Source organism: Ostrinia furnacalis, unplaced genomic scaffold (assembly GCF_004193835.3).
Source record: "Ostrinia furnacalis isolate ACB-3 unplaced genomic scaffold, ASM419383v2 OfSCF1656, whole genome shotgun sequence".
NCBI lineage: Eukaryota > Metazoa > Arthropoda > Insecta > Lepidoptera > Crambidae > Ostrinia > Ostrinia furnacalis.
The window spans coordinates 307,243-326,556 of NW_021131895.1; the positions used below are offsets into that span (position 1 = coordinate 307,243).

The window sequence follows — 19,314 nt, forward strand, 5'->3', positions numbered from 1 at the left end:
TTATCGTATAGTACAGTCCACTATGAAAATTAGCTGTGGTTTGAAAAAAAAATTTCGTGCCAAGGAAATTAGGCAAAATCGACCATTTTTGGCGAAATACCCGTTTGTTTCAACTACCTATTTTAAAATTTTTTGTCACTTTCTAAGTGTTGAATTTTATGGGATTGGGAAAGAAGTAAGTAAGTAAGCGTTCATGAGCAGACATTGCAGTTGAATATTCAAGTTCTGAATTTGATTATTGATGAATAATAAAATAAATTCTACTAGCTCGATTGATGGTTTCATTTAATTTATTTAAATCAGGCTACCTATAATAATATTTTTTCGTTAATTTATGAAAATATCAAATTAGCCCGTAATCCTGAATCCTGATACATAAAGTTAGCCTATTAATTTAACACAGGTACGACTGTACTCAGTGTTGCACTATCAAATGCAATTGACGCGCCTCTGTGCCAGGGTTTTTATGTTCCTGGTCAGGCTATATAACGTATACCTATTGCACTACTCGATGAAAATAGTCTGAGAGCGTGGTCTATATTCCAATGCCGAAAATTATTTAAAAAAATATTTGACGTTCGATTTGTCAAATTCCTATTGGCCGGTGGAGTGTTTTGCGGCGTGTAAATCTTTAGCAAAATCCAAGAAATATCTATTCAAAATGAGTGTAAGTATTATTCGATTCGACAACATATCATTACTACATTAATCACGTATATTGACTGCATATAATCTTTTTATTTCAGTTGGAAATCGAGTCCATGGTACGCTACGCGTCGCCGATCAACCCAGCGGTGTTCCCACATCTGACGTTGCTGCTCCTCGGTATCGGTATCTTCTTCACGGCATGGTTCTTCGTGTACGAGGTGACCAGCACGAAGCTGTCCCGAGACCTTTTCAAAGAGCTCCTTCTTTCTTTGGTAGCCTCCTTGTTCTCGGGCTTCGGCATACTATTCCTGTTGTTATGGGTCGGTATCTACGTCTGATACTGATTAAGTCTAGCCTGTAAGTTATTTTATATCTATCTAATGCATTCCCTTGGAATATGTATGAGTGCAATGCAGCAGTAAGGAGATAATTTTGTAATATAAGAAATATACACAAATTTTAAATTTTAAGAGGCAATTTTATTTGGAAAGCGATAAAAACATGTAATTAGCAGTAAATTCGTTTATTAACAACTAAAGTAGCAATCCATGCTTGTTTATTTAAACTTAAAATTATTAATTGAAAAATATTATAATCGTAATGTATCTCAGAATTGAAATAAGTAGTTACTTTGTAGGAGTCTTGTTTAGCTCTTGAGAACTCTGGGTGTGTTCAGCGAATTTCTCACGATTTCTCCTGAAAGCCTCGTCCAGTAGAACAGTCTCGTGCATTCTCTGTGATGCAAGGGCTTCTATGCGCTCAAACAGTACTTGGTATGAGACGATGAAGTGCCTGCAAATAAGAATAATTGAATCATATTTAGCTACATATTTTGGATCTGAAGTTGGAATAGTTGAATGGTATTGGAATTCATGCTATTTTTCATTAGCTAATATTTCAAAGTAGAAAACCCTGAAGCCAAAGAATTTAATTTTATTACAGCTGTCAATTGCAGCAGCTATATAATTTCTTTCTAGGAGGCATAGTTCAGTCGTCATTCAAATTGATTTTCTAAAGAGAAAATGGTGCAGGGTCACAAAGGACTGCACCAGAAAAAGGTGTACCCATTTAATGTGTCCACATAAGAATGGGTATGTTTATCATGTGATTGAATTAACATAAAAGTTACCGAAAGTCTTCAGCGTCGAGGCGGTAGACTTGCGTGATTTCGACGGCGACGACGGTGGCCACGCGCTTGCTGTCTTTCATCAGCAACGCCACCTCGCCGAAGTGCGCGCCGTCCACCAGGTGGCATACCTATGTACAAGTTCATAAAGTTTATCATGATCATGACCATAACATCATTATGGTCTTATTCTACTGCATACGTACTCACGTATGCAGTAGAATAAGACACTTGAGACAGCCCTTGTCTCGGACTCAATAAGCCGGTAGATAGGTATACAGCTGCAATAGGAGCTTCGATAAAAGACGACAGTCATAGTATCCACTTTAGTGGAGGAAAACATGTGGATGTGAGGGTCAGCCAAAATTTTAATTGTCAAAACAAAAGGCTGATCTCATTTTTCGCGTTACTTTTCTGTGGCGGAAAGTCTAAAAAGTGGTAACCTATGTTTGTGAAGTGATAAGTTCTCTGAAAAGACTACTATGGGTACCAGTTAATATAAATAAAGAATGGTTGCCTTCCCTTGGCAGAATAATCTCTGCACCTTCCAAGAAAAAATACCTCGACTCCCTTCAGCGAGTACACGGCCACAGTTCCGCTGGCGATGAAGTACATGCAGTCTCCGATGTCCCCCGCGCGCACCACCAGGTCATTAGGCAAGTAGACTTCAGCTCGGAGGCAGCCCAGGACGGAGCCTACCACGCTGGCTGGTAGCCCATCGAACAGTTCCACCTNCTCCACCTTGTCGACTAACTTGTGGCACGTGTGCAGGACGATCTCGTTGCGCAGTTGCTCTGCAGGATTCATCATCAACAATTCAACATTATTGTTTCAACCACAGGACAGGACCACTACATAGACCACCCTTAATGATTTCCAGATTGGCTGGTTGGTGGCGACAACCTTTATGAGGTCATTTATCCACCTTGTGGTGGTCCCACGTTGCGCTTGCCGCGTGACCCTTTTCCAGAACCCTGCTGCCCCATCGGCCCTCAGCACTGCGTGCTATAAATGCCCTGTTCATAGTTATGTCAGCGATTTTAGTTGCCTATGGAATTAGTGACGTAAACCTCGAAACTTGCGTGAGAAAGTCGTCGTCCATCATCACGTCATTTGGTCTCCACTCCGTTGCAGGAGCACGACACTATTTACTAGGGGCAAATCGAGAATTTGGCCTACATCTCTACACTGAATGGGTTCAGGAGTGTCTTCTTGGTTGCATAATAGAACCTTATTCGGCTTTGTTGGAGTCTAAGTCTTTGGAGACCTTTATGCTGTCGAATCATCGACTACCTAGTAGGTGAGAGTGATGTAGTAATGGATGGGTATTGTCTACAGCAATGTTACCGGACAGAGTGTCGAATGCCAAGTCTTCCCTGAAGTAGTTGCCCTGGTACTGGTAGTAATAGAAGGCGAAGACTCTCTTCTTCAGTTGCGCGGGGAACTGCTTGTGTCGCATATATTCCTGGATCAGGTTTAATGGTACAGTAAACAGGGAAAATCACGTTTTAATCAATCAATCAACTTTGATACTTGCCTCCAATTGATTCATCAGCTCATGATAGCGTATTACAGAATGGTAACTCGTGATGTAGACTTTTATGAGATACACTACAAAATTAATTGATGCGGTTAGAGATTTATCATACCTAGACTAGATAGATAAATAAGATTATTTAGGAACTTTACCTAACGTATAGATCATGAAGAGTGCAGCGTACAATATGAGCGAAGCGTTTATCATGACTTCAAATGGCTCGTACACTCTGTACATAGAGAATCCAGCACCTGGGTAAAGATTAAAGTAATATAGTAGTGTGATGCCATTAGTAGAGTTGCTAATTTCATTAAATTGATAAAATAATTAAGTACTAAGTAAACTTACCCATAAAAGCAGACAGACAAATAAATATGCTTCTTTGGTATCTATAACCGATAGGGTAACCGTTCAGATTCGTCGAATTCAGAAATGAATTATAGCCTCTAACCATTTTCCCCGTCCCTGGTGAAATGTTAAATCCTTGTGTAGTGAATTCAGTTTTACAAAATGAAGTTTAGAAGGATTAACGTGAGGACTTACAGTAGTAGTTGAGAACCGGGGGGACGTATATGCAGCAGCTGCACCAATGTGCCGACAGGAGGAACAGAATCAGGTTGCGTATGGTGCCGTAGCAAATGTAAGACTTCCGAAATATCTGTTAAAAATTATAAAAATCTGTTGCTTATGACGCATAATTTAATGGAAACAGAACTAGGTGAATAAACGAATACTTACCTTCATAAATGTTACAATGTGGTTCATATCCCGGCAAATTCTGACTGATTTCAAAACGGCCAGAATATGGCCTATCAAAACATATTTCTTGGTGGTTGGACGATGGTACAATAGCACGTAACTTACGGGCAGGCTTGATATCAAATCGACGAAGAACCAAGATCGAACATAACGGCTGAAACAGATTTAAGTACATGAATTAAATAGATTTTCGAATACATGTGAGTAAGGGGTCATCCATAAAGTACGTCACACGTAAAGAGGGGGGGGAGGGGGTTGACAAAGTGTGACATGGTGTGACAAGGGGTGGGAGGGGTCCTAAGTTTCGTGACATCACATTTCAATTGTTTCAAATATTTGATATAATGTTGATTTCATAAAAAAAAGTACCTACTTAATTTAAATGGAAATAAAACTAATTTCNCAGTTTAGTATTGTCGAGCAAAGTATGCGAGATCACAAGACACTAAACAAAAGAAAAATTCACACTTCAAATCTTGCTCACCAAGCAATTAGGGATCTATCCAAAATGACGTTGCCCCTTCCTTCCAAGTACCCAACGTGGAACATCACGACAATATCGGCCAAGCAGCAGATGTGTAGCGCGAGGAGAGCGTGGTCGACGGGGTGAAGCCGCGTCGGGCCGGCCGCGTGCAGCACGAAGCACAGGCGCAGGCTTGATAGCACCATGTGCGCGATGTTTAGCACTGACATCACGGTGTTCCAGACCAAACTGGAAGGTGGCCCTCTTAGTTTTAATGGTGGATTAACTAAGTACTGCAACTACACAAAATTACATCCGCAACAGTGTCTATTTCGAAATAACTTCCCTTTATGAAGGCATTGCTCAAATCGCTGTTACCTCTTGTAGTCCTAGTAGCTACCTATTTACTACTTTTGTTACTGATTTTGTCTCTAGGAGCGGTCCAACTGCGGATAGCCGGGTAGTCCACAACTGTAGTACCTAGACATGAAACTTCAGGAAGTAAGAGAAGATGATGTTTATAATCTATCCGGACGAAGTCACGGGTAAAAACTAGTACCTACTTACTTACCTAAGTTATCACAGAAAAGCTATCCATATTACCGACGTATATGTGGTTTTGGACGTGTAAGCTGCTAAATGATAAGTTGTCTATTAGGTGCTCCGCAATAAATTGAATGAAACCTGAAGAAGCTGAAAGGGTGTATGACGTAGGGCCCGCCCTCGTTGAGCTGGCGCTGGCGCTCGGCGATGACGGTCGGGTAGCTGCGGAAGTGCAGGTACGTGGCGGGGTGCTTCTCGGAGATCAGGCAGGCCTTGCGCAGCGCGCGGCAGCCCGCCGACCACGCCGGCTGCGGCGGCAGCATGCTGTCCGACCCTAATGACAAGTTCGTTCGTTCAGCCGAAAGACGTCCACTGCTGGACAAAGGCCTCCCCCAAGGATTTCCACAAAGACCGGTCTTGCGCCGCTCGCATCCAGGCACCTCCCGCGACCTCCGAGCATAGCACGCTTCATCGCCCTTTGGGTGACCTTGAGCCTTCTTATGAGGCCCATAGTAAGTGACCACGCACGTCTCAGATCCGTATACCATGATACCATCACACACTGGTCAAAGACTTTTGTCTTGAGACACTGCGGTATTTCGGACGTGACAATGACAAGTGCGTTGACTTAACCTGCCTAGCTCGCACTTAATACATAACTTGTAAATGGTCTTTTCTGAAAAAGAGGCTGACAAAGGTGACTTTTGAGTTACCTCCGCCACTTCTTTTCAGCACCAGCGGATATGGTGGCAGAGCAAGCTATATTGGGACTTGTAGGTAGGTAAATGTGCCCTTAAAAGGGCGTACCTACATTGCCTTGGTGATGATTATTTCATGCCTGTGACAAAAGCATAGATTGACCCCACGTGGTGGTGGTCTAGAATCTTGGGATTCTCTGGGCATAAGTCGATAAAAGAAACCAGGTGGTTCTGCTACATCTTTGAACCTTTTATTTCGTTAACTAGCTTGGAAATGATCTTAATTGGTACTTACCTAAGTCTAATGAACAGTAATGCTTTTTGCGAGTCATGATTTTGTTTTCCGAGTTCAAAGGTGAGTGTAAAAATTAATTAAATTGTAATCTTTCAGTTTTAACAGACAGTTATGACATTTACAATCAAAGAATCACAGATGATAGACCTTGTCTTTGAGTTTTAAGTTGCATTGGAGATTGGAGTTGCATTTATTCTTTGGCTTACGATACTTACGCACTTGGGCAAAATAAACTTATTGAAACATTAAAACAAAATAGTAGCAAATAAAAATAAAATATATTTGTATAAAAATAGATAATTATGTTACAATTTACAATATGTACATAGGTATCTTTACTAATAATATCATGCTAATGTTTCCCGATGATAAACGCGTGTGCGCACTTCGCGCGGCGTAGGCACCCTGGACAGGTTATACCCTGGCAGTTACTTTGGGTGCGGCTGTGGCAGGTACGGGGTGGACTTGAACCCGAAGTTGTTGCCATGCGTGGTCACGGGCTTGTTGTCCTGCAGAGATAAGAAATTAAGTTACAAGACAGGAAAGACAGGTAGATATAGATGACCCACGCTGAACTGTCCCGCCAAACTCAATGACAGGGGGGCGCTACCATCGTTCAACTATTATGGTTTCCACAGAGAGCAGAGCTCTCTGTGGTTTCCAACATGGCAAAAATCGGAACCAGCGATCCGGTATTGACGGTGGCGCCCCACTGTCAATGTCATCGATAGGACAGTTCACTATTTTGGAACTATATGAAAATTACTTAAATAATGCTGACGCTAACAGCCGTAGTCGATAGCGGCAAGTTTCAATGGATGGTGCTGTTTTGGAATTACTCTAGCTAAGTAGACACAGTTTTTTTGAGGGGTTACCCATGCGTTTGCGTCTCTCACGTCCGCTTGGGCTAACCAACGCGACCAGCTTGCGTGCGATCAATACGTTTGTCTGATCGTCATCGCCATCGTGCACGCCGGCAGGTTCTTTTTTTAATTTATTTATTGTCTCATAAAAGTTACATCGAAGTTCAAATCAATTCAATAACGTTTAGGTACATATTTTTTTATTATGTTATTGGTTCCATTACGTGCCCTACCGTGGCTTCGCCCATGTGCAAGATGATGCCGCTGCTTGAGTCTGTGTCGCCGGGCGGGAAGTAGTCGTCGCGGAACTGCGGCATGTCCTCGATGCCGATCAGGTCGGAGTCGCCACTCGCGTCACTGCATGGAAAACAAACAACATTGTCACGTTGTCAAAGCAGAAGATGCAGAAGTTAGATGGCCGGAATGAGCTACTGTATTTGCGCTCTCCTGCTGGTGTTCTTTTAGCCACTATATCGAACTCTTGCTCCAATTGCAACTGTTGAGTCTTGTCATTCGCCAGTGGCATGTTATAAATTAGGTGCAACTTTTCAACAAAAATATAGGTAGGTTGGCTAATGTGTCGACTGTACGAAGAATAATAAAGCTAACTTAATGGCATAATAATCGGCCTTACTTAGTGACGTATTAGGTACATTGCGTTTGCGAGAGGTCTATGAAGGAGGAGACTGACGCCAGTGCCGTAATAATGTTAAGGAACGAGTGTGGCCTCGTCTGCAATTAGTGCTACCGCACAGAAAAGATAATAATAATAATAATTAAGGTTCTCTTGCAATACCGGAACAACCAGTTCCGAGAATCTTTAAGAAGAAAATATAGATAATAATTATAAACGGCCTCTACGTGTTGGATCTGTATCCCCACGCAAGCCTTATAAAGGACCGGGCCACTTTTGACCCGTGAGCTCCAAAGCGTACAAACATAATAATAATAAATCTTTAGACAATTTCACACATCGCCAGCTAGCCCTAAAGTAAGCAACTTAATGCTTGTGTTATGGGTGCTAGCTTAACGGATATACTACTTATATACTTTTTTTTTTTTAAATACATACATATTATACATAGTAACATCCAGACCCGTCACAGAAATTAAAATTCATCATTTCAAGATCTGACTGTACAAACACGAAGTTATAGAAGTTTATACACCGGGAGTATGAAAGGCTAGGTACGGCACTGGTCCTTTGGACTCCAAAGATTGGACTGAATACGAATTAGTTACTTGTACCTACTGCAACCGGAGTAGTAGGTATTGCTGCGTCATAGCAGTGCCTCTTGCTCTTCGAGTATCCACAGAAGACCAGCGTCGTGGTGTCTCTTACGACACCTCGGCATGATGCTGAGTGGATACGGTTTCAGTGACACGCACATTACCCACTCTATTTAGTTTTAGTTTTGTTTTATTTCTTGGATGTTGTTTTATGTCGTTGAATAAAATATTCATTGGAAGAGAGCTATGATGTTACCTGATGGCGTCGAAGTCGGGCGCGCGGATGGCCTCGTTCCACATGGGGTTGGAGCCCTCGACGGCGTGCTTGTTGGTGCCCGGCGCCAGCCCCGCGCGGTTCAGCCCGGAGTCCACCGAGCCGTACTTCGTCATGGAGAGTGCTTGCAGCTGCCGGTTTAGGCTGAAAAAATTATTAGTAATTTGTTACACTTAATACACAAAGGCCACTGAGTCCACCATGGTTAACGTGACCATTTATTATATGTGCCAGAGCGGGACAACTGAGGAATAGTTCTAAAAAAACCTGCGGAATTATAATAATAATAATTAATAATTAATCTTTGGACAATTTTCACACAGCGCCAGCTAGCCCCAAAGTAAGCAACTTAATGCTTGTGTTATGGGTGCTAGCTTAATGGATATACTACTTATATACTTTTTTTTTAAATACATAAATATTATACATAGTCACACCCAGACCCGTCACAGAAATTAAAATTCATCATTTCAATTTCTGCCCGGCCGGGAATCGAACCCGGGACCTCTCGGCATAGTAGTCCGTTCTGAAACACTACACCAAACGGCCGATTATAAAATAAAACAAAGTTTTGGGAGTTTTACAAGTTTATAGAAAACTAGCTTTTGCCCGCGGCTTCACCCGCGTGAAATTTAGTTTGTCACATATCGTCATAAATTATAGCCTATGTTTTATGCTGGGTTATGAACAATAATACTGTAAAGTTTCATCAAAATCCGTTTAGTAGTTTTTGCTACAAAGAGTAACAAACATACAGACATCCAGACATCCAAACTTTCGCATTTATAATATTAAGTAGGATTGAATAACACAAATCAAAGCACTAAACACAAAACAGTTAAGTAGCGGGGTGACTACTAAGTCGTATTTTTGTTTTAGAATATCGTATCTTGTTTTTAGATAACTATGGAACTCACTGCATGATTTATTTATATTTATTTTCGTAGTCAAAATACGATTCGCACTGTGTCGCCCGCGCTGTTGTTACATTTNTAGTTTAGTATTGTCGAGCAAAGTATGCGAGATCACAAGACACTAAACAAAAGAAAAATTCACACTTCAAATCTTGCTCACCAAGCAATTAGGGATCTATCCAAAATGACGTTGCCCCTTCCTTCCAAGTACCCAACGTGGAACATCACGACAATATCGGCCAAGCAGCAGATGTGTAGCGCGAGGAGAGCGTGGTCGACGGGGTGGAGCCGCGTCGGGCCGGCCGCGTGCAGCACGAAGCACAGGCGCAGGCTTGATAGCACCATGTGCGCGATGTTTAGCACTGACATCACGGTGTTCCAGACCAAACTGGAAGGTGGCCTTCTTAGTTTTATTGGTGGATTAACTAAGTGCTGCAACTGTACAAAATTACTCGCGACAGTGTCTATTTCGATATAGCTTCGCTTTATGAAGCTAGCATTTCTGAAATCGCTCTGTTCGTACCTCTTGTAGTCCTAGTAGCTACCTATTTACTACTTTGGTTACAGATCTTTGTCTCTAGGACCGAACCGAACCAACTGCGAGTAGCCGGGTGGTTCATAACTGCAGTACTTAGACATGCTATGAAGTAAGAGATGATGATATCCGGAATATCTATCAAAAACTAGTACCTACTTACCTAAGTAATTGGATATGTAGTTTCGGTTATGGTATGGATATGGTTACGAATATAGGAATAATATTGTACCGGTTTCGGTTACGGTTATGGATATTTTTTTATTTCAGATATCCGAACGTTTCGGTAACGGTTACGGATACCTGTGCTTTAGAGTGCAATTTGCAATAGCTTTCCAACACGGTTCATTCATGGCTGCGCAAAATAAACATCGAATAAAAAATAATTAAAAAATAAAAATTGATACTAGATGGCATTATAAAGGTAAATCAGGCTGTTATGCCTTTACATAATATAATGCTATACAAAAAATAATTAAACTGCCTACATCCGAAACTGTTGAATCGGTTACGGTTACGGATATTTTTTTATTTCGGATATCCGAAAGTTTCGGTTTCGTTTACGGATATCCATAACATCCCTGTTTTTGTCATGTAAGCTGCTAAACGATAAGTTGTTTACTGTGTGCAATAAAACTGAATGAGACCTGAAGAAGCTGAAAGGGTGTATAACGTAGGGCCCGCCCTCATTCAGCTGGCGCTGGCGCTCGGCGATGACGGTGGGGTAGCTGCGGAAGTGCAGGTACGTGGCGGGGTGCTTCTCGGAGATCAGGCAGGCCTTGCGCAGCGCGCGGCAGCCCGCCGACCACGCCGGTTGCGGCGGCAGCATGCTGTCCGACCCTAATGACAAGTGCGTGGACTTTACCTGCCTCATCATCATCATCATTTATTCCATAGGACGTCCACTGCTGGACATAGGCCTCCCCCAATGATTTCCACAATGGCCGGTTGGTGGCGGCCTGCATACAGCGCCTTCCCGCTACCTTTATGAGGTCGTCGGTCCACCTTGTGGACGTCCTACGCTGCGCTTTCCGGTACGTGGCCTCCACTCCAGAACCTTGCTGTCCCATCGGCTATTAGTCCTGCGCGTATTATATGCCCTATCCATTGTCACTTCTGTTTACCTGCCTAGCTCGCACTTAAACTCGTGAATAGTCTTTTCTGAAAAAGAGGCTGACAAAGGTGACTTGAGTTACCTCCGCCACTTCTTTTCAACACCAGCGGATTTATGGTGGCAGAGCAAGCTATATTGGGACTTGTAGTTAGGTAAATGTGCCCTGAAAAGGGCGTACATTTACTAATAAATAATTTGAATTAACCGACATCATTGCCTTGGTGATGATTATTTCATGCCTGTGGCAAAGGGATGGGCTCAAATTTATCTAAGTGCAGATTGACCCCACGTGGTGGAGGTCTAGAATCTTGAGATTCTCTGGGCTAAAGTCTATAAAAGAAACCAGGTGGTTCTGCTACATTTTTGAACCTTTCATTTCGTTAAAACTTGCTTGGAAATGATCTTATTGGTACTTACCTAACTCTAATGAACAGTAATGCTTTTTGCGAGTCATGGTTTTGTTTTCCGAGTTCGAAGGTGAGTGTAAAAAATAATTAAATTGTAATCTTTCAGTTTTTTCAGGTTACCAGACAGTTATAGATGACCCACGCTGAACTGTCAATGTCAATGTCATCGACAGGACAGTCCAGCCCCCCTAGACAAAACGCACTTTTTGATCGAATCGAAAATCGAATCCGTCAAAACTCCATACAAAAAAGGGGCTTTTCGACCACTTTTCGACTGGTTTGCGATTATAGATGACCCACGCTGAACTGTCCCGCCAAACTCAATGACAGGGGGGCGCTACCATCGTTCAATTATATGGTTTCCAACATGGCAAAAATCTGAACCAGCGATCCGGTATTGACGGTGGCGCCCCACTGTCAATGTCATCGACAGGACAGTCCAGTATTTTGGAACTATAAAATTTGCACTTTGTCTAGACCACTAGTATTTTGGAACTTTAAGACATTTACAATCAAAGAATCACAGATGATAAACGTTGTCTTTAAGTTTTAAGTTGCATTGGAGATTGGAGTTGCATTTATTCTTTGGCTTACGATACTTTACGCACTTGGGCAAAATAAACTTATTGAAACATTAAACCAAAATAGTAGCAAATAAAAATAAAATATATTTGTATAAAAATAGATAATCATGTTACAATTTACAATATGTACATAGGTATCTTTACTAATAATATCATGCTAATGTTTCCCGATGATAAACGCGTGTGCGCACTTCGCGCGGCGTAGGCACCCTGGACAGGTTACTTGGCAGTTACTTTGGGTGCGGCTGTGGCAGGTACTTGGTGGACTTGAACCCGAAGTTGTTGCCATGCGTGGTCACGGGCTTGTTGTCCTGCAGAGATAAGAAATTAAGTTATAAGGCAGAAAATACAGGTATGAAAACTGCTTAAATAATGCTGACGCTAACAGCCGTAGTCGATAGCGGCAAGTTTCAGTGGATGGTGCCGTTTTGGAGGGGGTCTCCAAACTTTGAAGCCTTGGGGCCATAATATTTTTTTCGGTATGTTACGAGGGTTATAACATTTTTAATTTTTATGCACACCTATGCAAACATAGGCTTCGCGGGCCGGATATGGCCCGCGGGCGGTAGTTTGGAGACCCCTATTCTAGACATTTTTTTTGAAGGAGTAGCTAAGTAGGTACCCACGCGCACAGTTTTTTTAGGGGGTAGGTACCCATGCGTCTGGGTCTCACCATATCTAAAGGTTTGGCTAACTAGCTAAACCAACGCGACTAGCTTGCATGCGCGATGGCGATATTATAGCGATCAATGCGTATGTCTGTGGGGCTACTCCGAAAAACGTTACCCGAAGTTTCGAATGTTGCAGAGAGACCCGAAACTACGTAAACAGCGTTTTGGAGCAGCTCCCCTGATCGTCATCGCCATCGTGCACGCCGTCAGGTTCAATTTAATGACATTGACAGATATGTCAAAATCCACCAATCACGCAGCATTTGGACCTTGCGTCTACGTATTGCCATTTGGCGAATTTTTCAATCGCGAAAAGCCTCATTCAATAACGTTTGGGTGTACATAACGTGCCCTACCGTGGCTTCGCCCATGTGCAAGATGATGCCGCTGCTTGAGTCTGTGTCGCCGGGCGGGAAGTAGTCGTCGCGGAACTGCGGCATGTCCTCGATGCCGATCAGGTCGGAGTCGCCACTCGCGTCACTGCATGGAAAACAAACAGATTGGTTGTTGGTTGTCAAAGCAGAAGATGCAGAAGTTAGATGGCCGGAATGAGCTATTTGCGCTCTCCTGCCGGTGTGCTGTTCTTTTAGCCACTATATCGAACTCTTGCTCTAACTGTTGAGTCCTGTGACCTGTCATTCACCAGTGGCACATTATAAGTTCTAATAGGTGGCTTTCAGGCTTTCAATAAAATTATAGGTGGGTTGGCTAAATTAATGTGATGTCGTCATCTTAGGATGTCGTCTGTACTAAGAATACATAAAGCTAACTTAATGCCATAATAATCGGCTTTAATTAGTGACGTAGTGCATTGCGAGAGGTCTATGGAGGAGGAGACTGACGCCAGTGCCGTAATAATGTTAAGGAACGAGTGTGGCCTCGTCTGCAATGAGTGCTACCGCACAGAAAAGATCTGACTGTACAAAAACGAAATTATAGAAGTTTATACACCGGGAGTATGAAAGGCTAGGTACGGCACTGGTCCTTTGGACTCCAAAGATTGGACTGAATCGGGATTAGTTACTTGTAATAACAGTGCCTCTTGCTCTGCGAGTATCCACAGAAGACCAGCGTCGTGGTGTCTCTTACGACACCTCGGCATGATGCTGAGTGGATACGGTTTCAGTGACACGCACATTACCCACTCTATTTAGTTTTAGTTTTGTTTTAATTTCTTGGATGTTGTTTTATGTCGTTGAATAAAATATTCATTGGAAGAGAGCTATGATGTTACCTGATGGCGTCGAAGTCGGGCGCGCGGATGGCCTCGTTCCACATAGGGTTGGAGCCCTCGACGGCGTGCTTGTTGGTGCCCGGCGCCAGCCCCGCGCGGTTCAGCCCGGAGTCCACCGAGCCGTACTTCGTCATGGAGAGTGCTTGCAGCTGCCGGTTTAGGCTGAAAAAATTATTAGTAATTTGTTAATCACTTAATACACAAAGGCCACTGAGTCCACCATGGTTAACGTGACCATTTATTATATGTGCCAGAGCGGGACAACTGAGGAATAGTTCTAAAAAAACCTGCGGAATTATAAAATAAAACAAAGTTTTGGGAGTTTTACAAGTTTATAGAAAACTAGCTTTTGCCCGCGGCTTCACCCGCGTGAAATTTAGTTTGTCACATATCGTCATAAATTATAGCCTATGTTTTATGCTGGGTTATGAACAATAATACTGTAAAGTTTCATCAAAATCCGTTTTGTAGTTTTTGCTACAAAGAGTAACAAACATACAGACATCCAGACATCTAAAGGAGAACAACCATTTTGGGCCCAAGTTTGTACAGAGTTGTACATTGGTAGGTTTTTGATATTATATTACGCATACATTAGGGAGTATTTTACGGTAAAAATGATAATTTNCTTTCGCATTTATAATATTAAGTAGGATTGAATAACACAAATCAAAGCACTAAACACAAAACAGTTAAGTAGCGGGGTGACTACTAAGTCGTATTTTTGTTTTAGAATATCGTATCTTGTTTTTAGATAACTATGGAACTCACTGCATGATTTATTTATATTTATTTTCGTAGTCAAAATACGATTCGCACTGTGTCGCCCGCGCTGTTGTTACATTTAAAAACGATAGATGCATTCTTAAAGCTAAAGCGGGACGTTTTTGCTCTTGCGGGGGACAGCGGGACAGACAGTCTGAAAGCGGGACAGTCCCGCCCAAAGCGGGACGTATGGTCACGTTAACCATGGTCCAATGTACTCCCGACGCCTCTAACCGTAAGAAATGCAAGCACATCGCCAGGAGAGCTGCCTTCGGAGATGACATCGAGCGCGGCGAGTGCGTAAACAGCGAACTGCGCAGACTCCAGTCTCAGCCGACATGTCGTCCATAACCAGGTCCTGCTGGCTGTTGGTGCTAGCATCAGCTGACTATAGATAGATGCTCAAGTATACTCACGCTCTTGTTCTACAGAACCGTACGAATAGCACCACGAGGCAGAGAAAACCCAGCACAGCGGAGAGCGCGGCTAGTGCGTAGACGGCGATATGCGCAGACTCAGGTCTCAGAGTCGACACGTGTCGCCCGTCACCAGGTCCTGCTGGCTGTAATTGGTACTAGTATCGGCTGAATGCAGATATCTGCTTTAAGTATACTCACGCTCTCGTCCTACAGAAGAGTGCGAGCAGCAGCACGAGGCAGAGGAAGCCCAGCACAGCGGAGAGCGCAGCTAGTGCGTAGACCGCGATCTGCATAGACTCCTCGCCTAGCGTCGGAGTGTCGCCCGTCACCAGGTCTTGCAGGCTGTTGGTGCTAGCATCAGCTGACTATAGATAGATGCTCAAGTATACTCACGCTCTCGTCCTACAGAACAATGCGAGCAGCAGCACGAGGCAGAGGAAGCCCAGCACAGCGGAGAGCGCGGCTAGTGCGTAGACGGCGATCTGCATAGACTCTTCGCCTAGCGTCGGAGTGTCACCCGTCACCAGGTCTTGCAGCACCAGGCTGTTGGTGCTCAGCATCAGCTGGATGGTGCGCAGCAGCACCGTGTCGCTGCGGACGCTGGAAACCAACGGCGTGGCGGTCAGTGGTGATTTTTATCCAGTTTTTTTAGCTAAATAGTTATCGATTTTAGATGAATTCTCTCTTTATAGCCAAAAGGCATTTTAATGTTACTCTGTGCAAAAGGCTAAAGCTGCCATTATTTATTTATACCTATGTTACGGTCNTCACCAAAATAAAATTAAGAAATGCAACAAACTTTTTTTTACTATTCAAATTAAAATTGTGTTTATTGTTAAATCATAGGTACATAAGATAGGTCATAAATAAATACCAAGTTGGAACGGAAATGATTCGGAAATTTTATTTAACTAATTAGGCACCTACCTACCTCATCTACTTTTCTATTGTAATAGAAATGATGACATTAACGATTAATTTAAGAATGAACTTTGATTTAGGATAATTGGAATATCAACACAAACAATTTTTTTTTTTTTTATGCATAACAAGGCAGGTATTTGACCACAATCGCACCTGATGTTAAGTGGGATGCGGTCTAGGATGGTACATATCTGCCCTGTAAGTGCCTATTCACTCTGGCCTTGAAAAGGCCCGGATTATAGTTTTCGGGAAAGACAGCAGCAGGCAACGAATTCCAGTCCCTAGCTGTTCGCATTATAAAAGAGTCATCAAAAAAAAAATTGAAGAGTTTTATTTGCTTCAATAGTCTAATTAAATGTTTCTACATAAATTGACTAGACCATTGAATTACCTTCACAAAACAATAAGTTTGATTAATGTTTAATTATTATCTGTTATAGGATATTTTACCATGAAATACTCAACACCACAATTTAGATTCGAATCAATTGAAATCGAAAGCAAGCAGATAAAATAATAAATAAATAAGTTTATTTTTTGTCGACTGTACGCCTATGCCAACTTTTCGGCTCTTGCTTTGGCGGCGTCGGCGTCTTTGTGTCAACAAAAGGCGTGCGGCTTGTCGGCATTTGTCGGCGCATGCGCTTTGATTTAATTCAGTTTTTGACTAGCTTTTTGATTTAATTCAGTTTTTGACTAGCTTTCTTGTGTGAAGGTGCGTTTTGTAGTGCTCGTGAAGTGAACTATGACGCAAAGGTGCACAAATTTACTAAGACGCGCCTTAAAAATCATGGCCTTTGCTTGTTGATTTTTCGATGGTATCGTGAATCCATTTTACTGTGATCAACATCAGATAATAAGGATAGACAACGATATGAGAGTAGGCCTGCAACATTGAAGTGATAGCTCGCCCAATCAGTTGATCAGCTAATCGGCTATCAGCTGGGACGACTGCTGTGAGTTGTTATGACGTACGTAACAACAAAAAAGTGTGCAGTGGTAGTGATCGTTGTGTGTGTTGTGTCTCGTGTTCCTGTGCAGAATGAATACACTACAGCTTTGTTGTGTGAGTAAAAAATACAGCATGTTCCATTATAATAATAATAATAATAATAATAAATAATTTATTTCAGACTTTCATCCGCATCCATTTCATTATGTAAGACGCAATGAATTTTTATTTTTGCCAGAAAATGTAACTTTGTAAAATCATTATAAAACACATACCTACTGAAAATTTGGTGAACTTGTTCAGTGTACCGTATAGATGCCCCCATTAAACGGAATGTAGCTAGTTTAGAAGGACCCTGTATAGCCTACATTCAGGCACCATTACATATTCATACAAATGAAAGGCAAATCTAATAAGATAAGTAGTAAATTAGTTTCATAAGTAGCCATTTTAATTAATAATATTTAAATCTAGCTAAGTGGTGGCCATCGTCAACAATAACATTGCATTGTCATCGTTCTTACATAAGTAGATATACGGTATACCATACAGCTTAATCGGTTGAGAAGAACTGAGGTGGAATTGTGTAAAGCAATCGTAATCATTTGACAGTTCATAACGTACGATAAAGTCAGTTATACAAAGNGCAACCTCAAATAAACACAATAATAAACTAGTTTATGAAGGCATAAAAACGACATAAAATTTGTAGCTGTACAAATAACTTAGTACTGGGCCCAACGCTTCATAGAAAGTGGTTGTTCTCCTTTCGCATTTATAATATTAAGTAGGATTGAATAACACAAATCAAAGCACTAAACACAAAACAGTTAAGTAGCGGGGTGACTACTAAGTCGTATTTTTGTTTTAGAATATCGTATCTTGTTTTTAGATAACTATGGAACTCACTGCATGATTTATTTATATTTATTTTCGTAGTCAAAATACGATTCGCACTGTGTCGCCCGCGCTGTTGTTACATTTAAAAACGATAGATGCATTCTTAAAGCTAAAGCGGGACGTTTTTGCTCTTGCGGGGGACAGCGGGACAGACAGTCTGAAAGCGGGACAGTCCCGCCCAAAGCGGGACGTATGGTCACGTTAACCATGGTCCAATGTACTCCCGACGCCTCTAACCGTAAGAAATGCAAGCAGCTATTGCAGAAGCTATAAGAGCTGCCCTCGGAGATGACATCGAGCGCGGCGAGTGCGTAAACAGCGAACTGCGCAGACTCCAGTCTCAGAGCCAACATGTCGTCCATAACCAGGTCCTGCTGGCTGTTGGTGCTAGCATCGGCTGACTATAGATAGATAGATGCTCAAGTATACTCACGCTCTTGTTCTACAGAACAGTGCGAGCAGCAGTACGAGGCAGAGGAAGCCCAGCACAGCGGAGAGCGCGGCTAGTGCGTAGACGGCGATATGCGCAGATTCAGGTCTCAGAGTCGACACGTGTCGCCCGTCACCAGGTCTTGCAGGCTGATGGTGCTAGCATCAGCTGACTATAGATAGATGCTCAAGTATAGGTACTCACGCTCTCGTCCTACAGAACAATGCGAGAAGCAGTACGAGGCAGAGGAAGCCCAGCACAGCGGAGAGCGCGGCTAGTGTGTAAACGGCGATCTGCGCAGACTCCAGTCTCAGAGCCGACATGTCGTCCATAACCAGGTCTTGCAGGCTGTTGGTGCTAGCATCAGCTGACTATAGATAGATGCTCAAGTATACTCACGCTCTTGTCCTACAGAACAATGCGAGAAGCAGTACGAGGCAGAGGAAGCCCAGCACAGCGGAGAGCACGGCGAGTGCGTAAACGGCGATATGCGCAGACTCAGGTCTCAGAGTCGACACGTGTCGCCCGTCACCAGGTCTTGCAGGCTGTTGGTGCTTGCATCAGCTGACTATAGATAGATGCTCAAGTATACTCACGCTCTTGTCCTACAGAACAATGCGAGAAGCAGTACGAGGCAGAGAAAACCCAGCACAGCGGAGAGGGCGGCTAGTGCGTAGACCGCGATCTGCATAGACTCCTCGCCTAACGTCGGAGTGTCGCCCGTCACCAGGTCTTGCAGCACCAGGCTGTTGGTGCTAAGCATCAGCTGGATGGTGCGCAGCAGCACCGTGTCGCTGCGGACGCTGGAAACCAATAGGGGTCAGTGGTGATTTTTATCCATTTTTTTTAGCAAAATAGTTATCGATTTTAGATGAATTCTCTCTTTATAGCCAAAAGGCATTCTAATGTTACCTACTCTGTGCAAAAGGCTAAAGCTGCCATTATTTATTTATATACGTAATCTCACTACTGTACATAATATACATTAGGTCCCCAACGATTTTTTCACAACGAATTTTGTGCTGCCTA

General features: G+C 42.7%; 4 protein-coding genes across 4 annotated transcripts in view; 1 reads left to right on the plus strand and 3 right to left on the minus strand.

Annotated features, from left to right (window-relative positions):
* Positions 1-493: 493 nt before the first annotated feature.
* kud (oligosaccharyltransferase subunit 5 kud) lies at positions 494-1,118 on the plus strand. Its single transcript, XM_028305382.1, has 2 exons — positions 494-667; positions 747-1,118. The coding sequence occupies exons 1-2, from the start codon at positions 662-664 to the stop codon at positions 984-986; spliced, it is 246 nt and encodes an 81-aa protein (XP_028161183.1). The 5' UTR covers positions 494-661; the 3' UTR covers positions 987-1,118.
* Positions 981-11,578, minus strand: LOC114353391 (potassium/sodium hyperpolarization-activated cyclic nucleotide-gated channel 3). Its single transcript, XM_028305380.1, has 12 exons — positions 11,417-11,578; positions 5,218-5,410; positions 4,555-4,782; positions 4,050-4,224; positions 3,855-3,969; positions 3,660-3,776; positions 3,464-3,562; positions 3,312-3,385; positions 3,122-3,239; positions 2,336-2,568; positions 1,778-1,905; positions 981-1,440 (listed from the first exon to the last, which is right to left on the minus strand). Exons 1-12 carry the CDS (start codon positions 11,451-11,453, stop codon positions 1,275-1,277), a joined length of 1,683 nt encoding a protein of 560 aa, XP_028161181.1. The 5' UTR covers positions 11,454-11,578; the 3' UTR covers positions 981-1,274.
* Positions 6,329-8,582, minus strand: LOC114353392 (uncharacterized). Its single transcript, XM_028305381.1, has 3 exons — positions 8,419-8,582; positions 7,166-7,289; positions 6,329-6,578 (listed from the first exon to the last, which is right to left on the minus strand). The coding sequence occupies exons 1-3, from the start codon at positions 8,550-8,552 to the stop codon at positions 6,498-6,500; spliced, it is 339 nt and encodes a 112-aa protein (XP_028161182.1). The 5' UTR covers positions 8,553-8,582; the 3' UTR covers positions 6,329-6,497.
* A 473-nt stretch (positions 11,579-12,051) lies between the features above and the next one.
* Positions 12,052-19,314, minus strand: part of LOC114353394 (protocadherin Fat 1) — a 28,456-nt gene continuing 21,193 nt past the window's right edge. The window contains exons 32-35 of the mRNA XM_028305383.1: positions 18,882-19,088; positions 13,896-14,057; positions 13,018-13,141; positions 12,052-12,301 (exon numbers count right to left, since the gene is read on the minus strand). Coding sequence (XP_028161184.1) covers positions 12,221-12,301; positions 13,018-13,141; positions 13,896-14,057; positions 18,882-19,088 — 574 coding nt within the window. The 3' untranslated portion in view covers positions 12,052-12,220. The remainder of the gene's footprint in view (positions 12,302-13,017; positions 13,142-13,895; positions 14,058-18,881; positions 19,089-19,314) is intronic.

Bases quoted from the DNA above. Each gene is read 5' to 3' on its own strand.
- LOC114353392 (XM_028305381.1), bottom strand. From the start codon at position 8,552: ATGACGAAGTACGGCTCGGTGGACTCCGGGCTGAACCGCGCGGGGCTG. The intron at 7,290-8,418 runs GTAACATCATAG...TTTTCCATGCAG, and splicing joins CCCGACTTCGACGCCATCAG to TGACGCGAGTGGCGACTCCG. The intron at 6,579-7,165 runs GTAGGGCACGTA...TTATCTCTGCAG, and splicing joins TGCACATGGGCGAAGCCACG to GACAACAAGCCCGTGACCAC.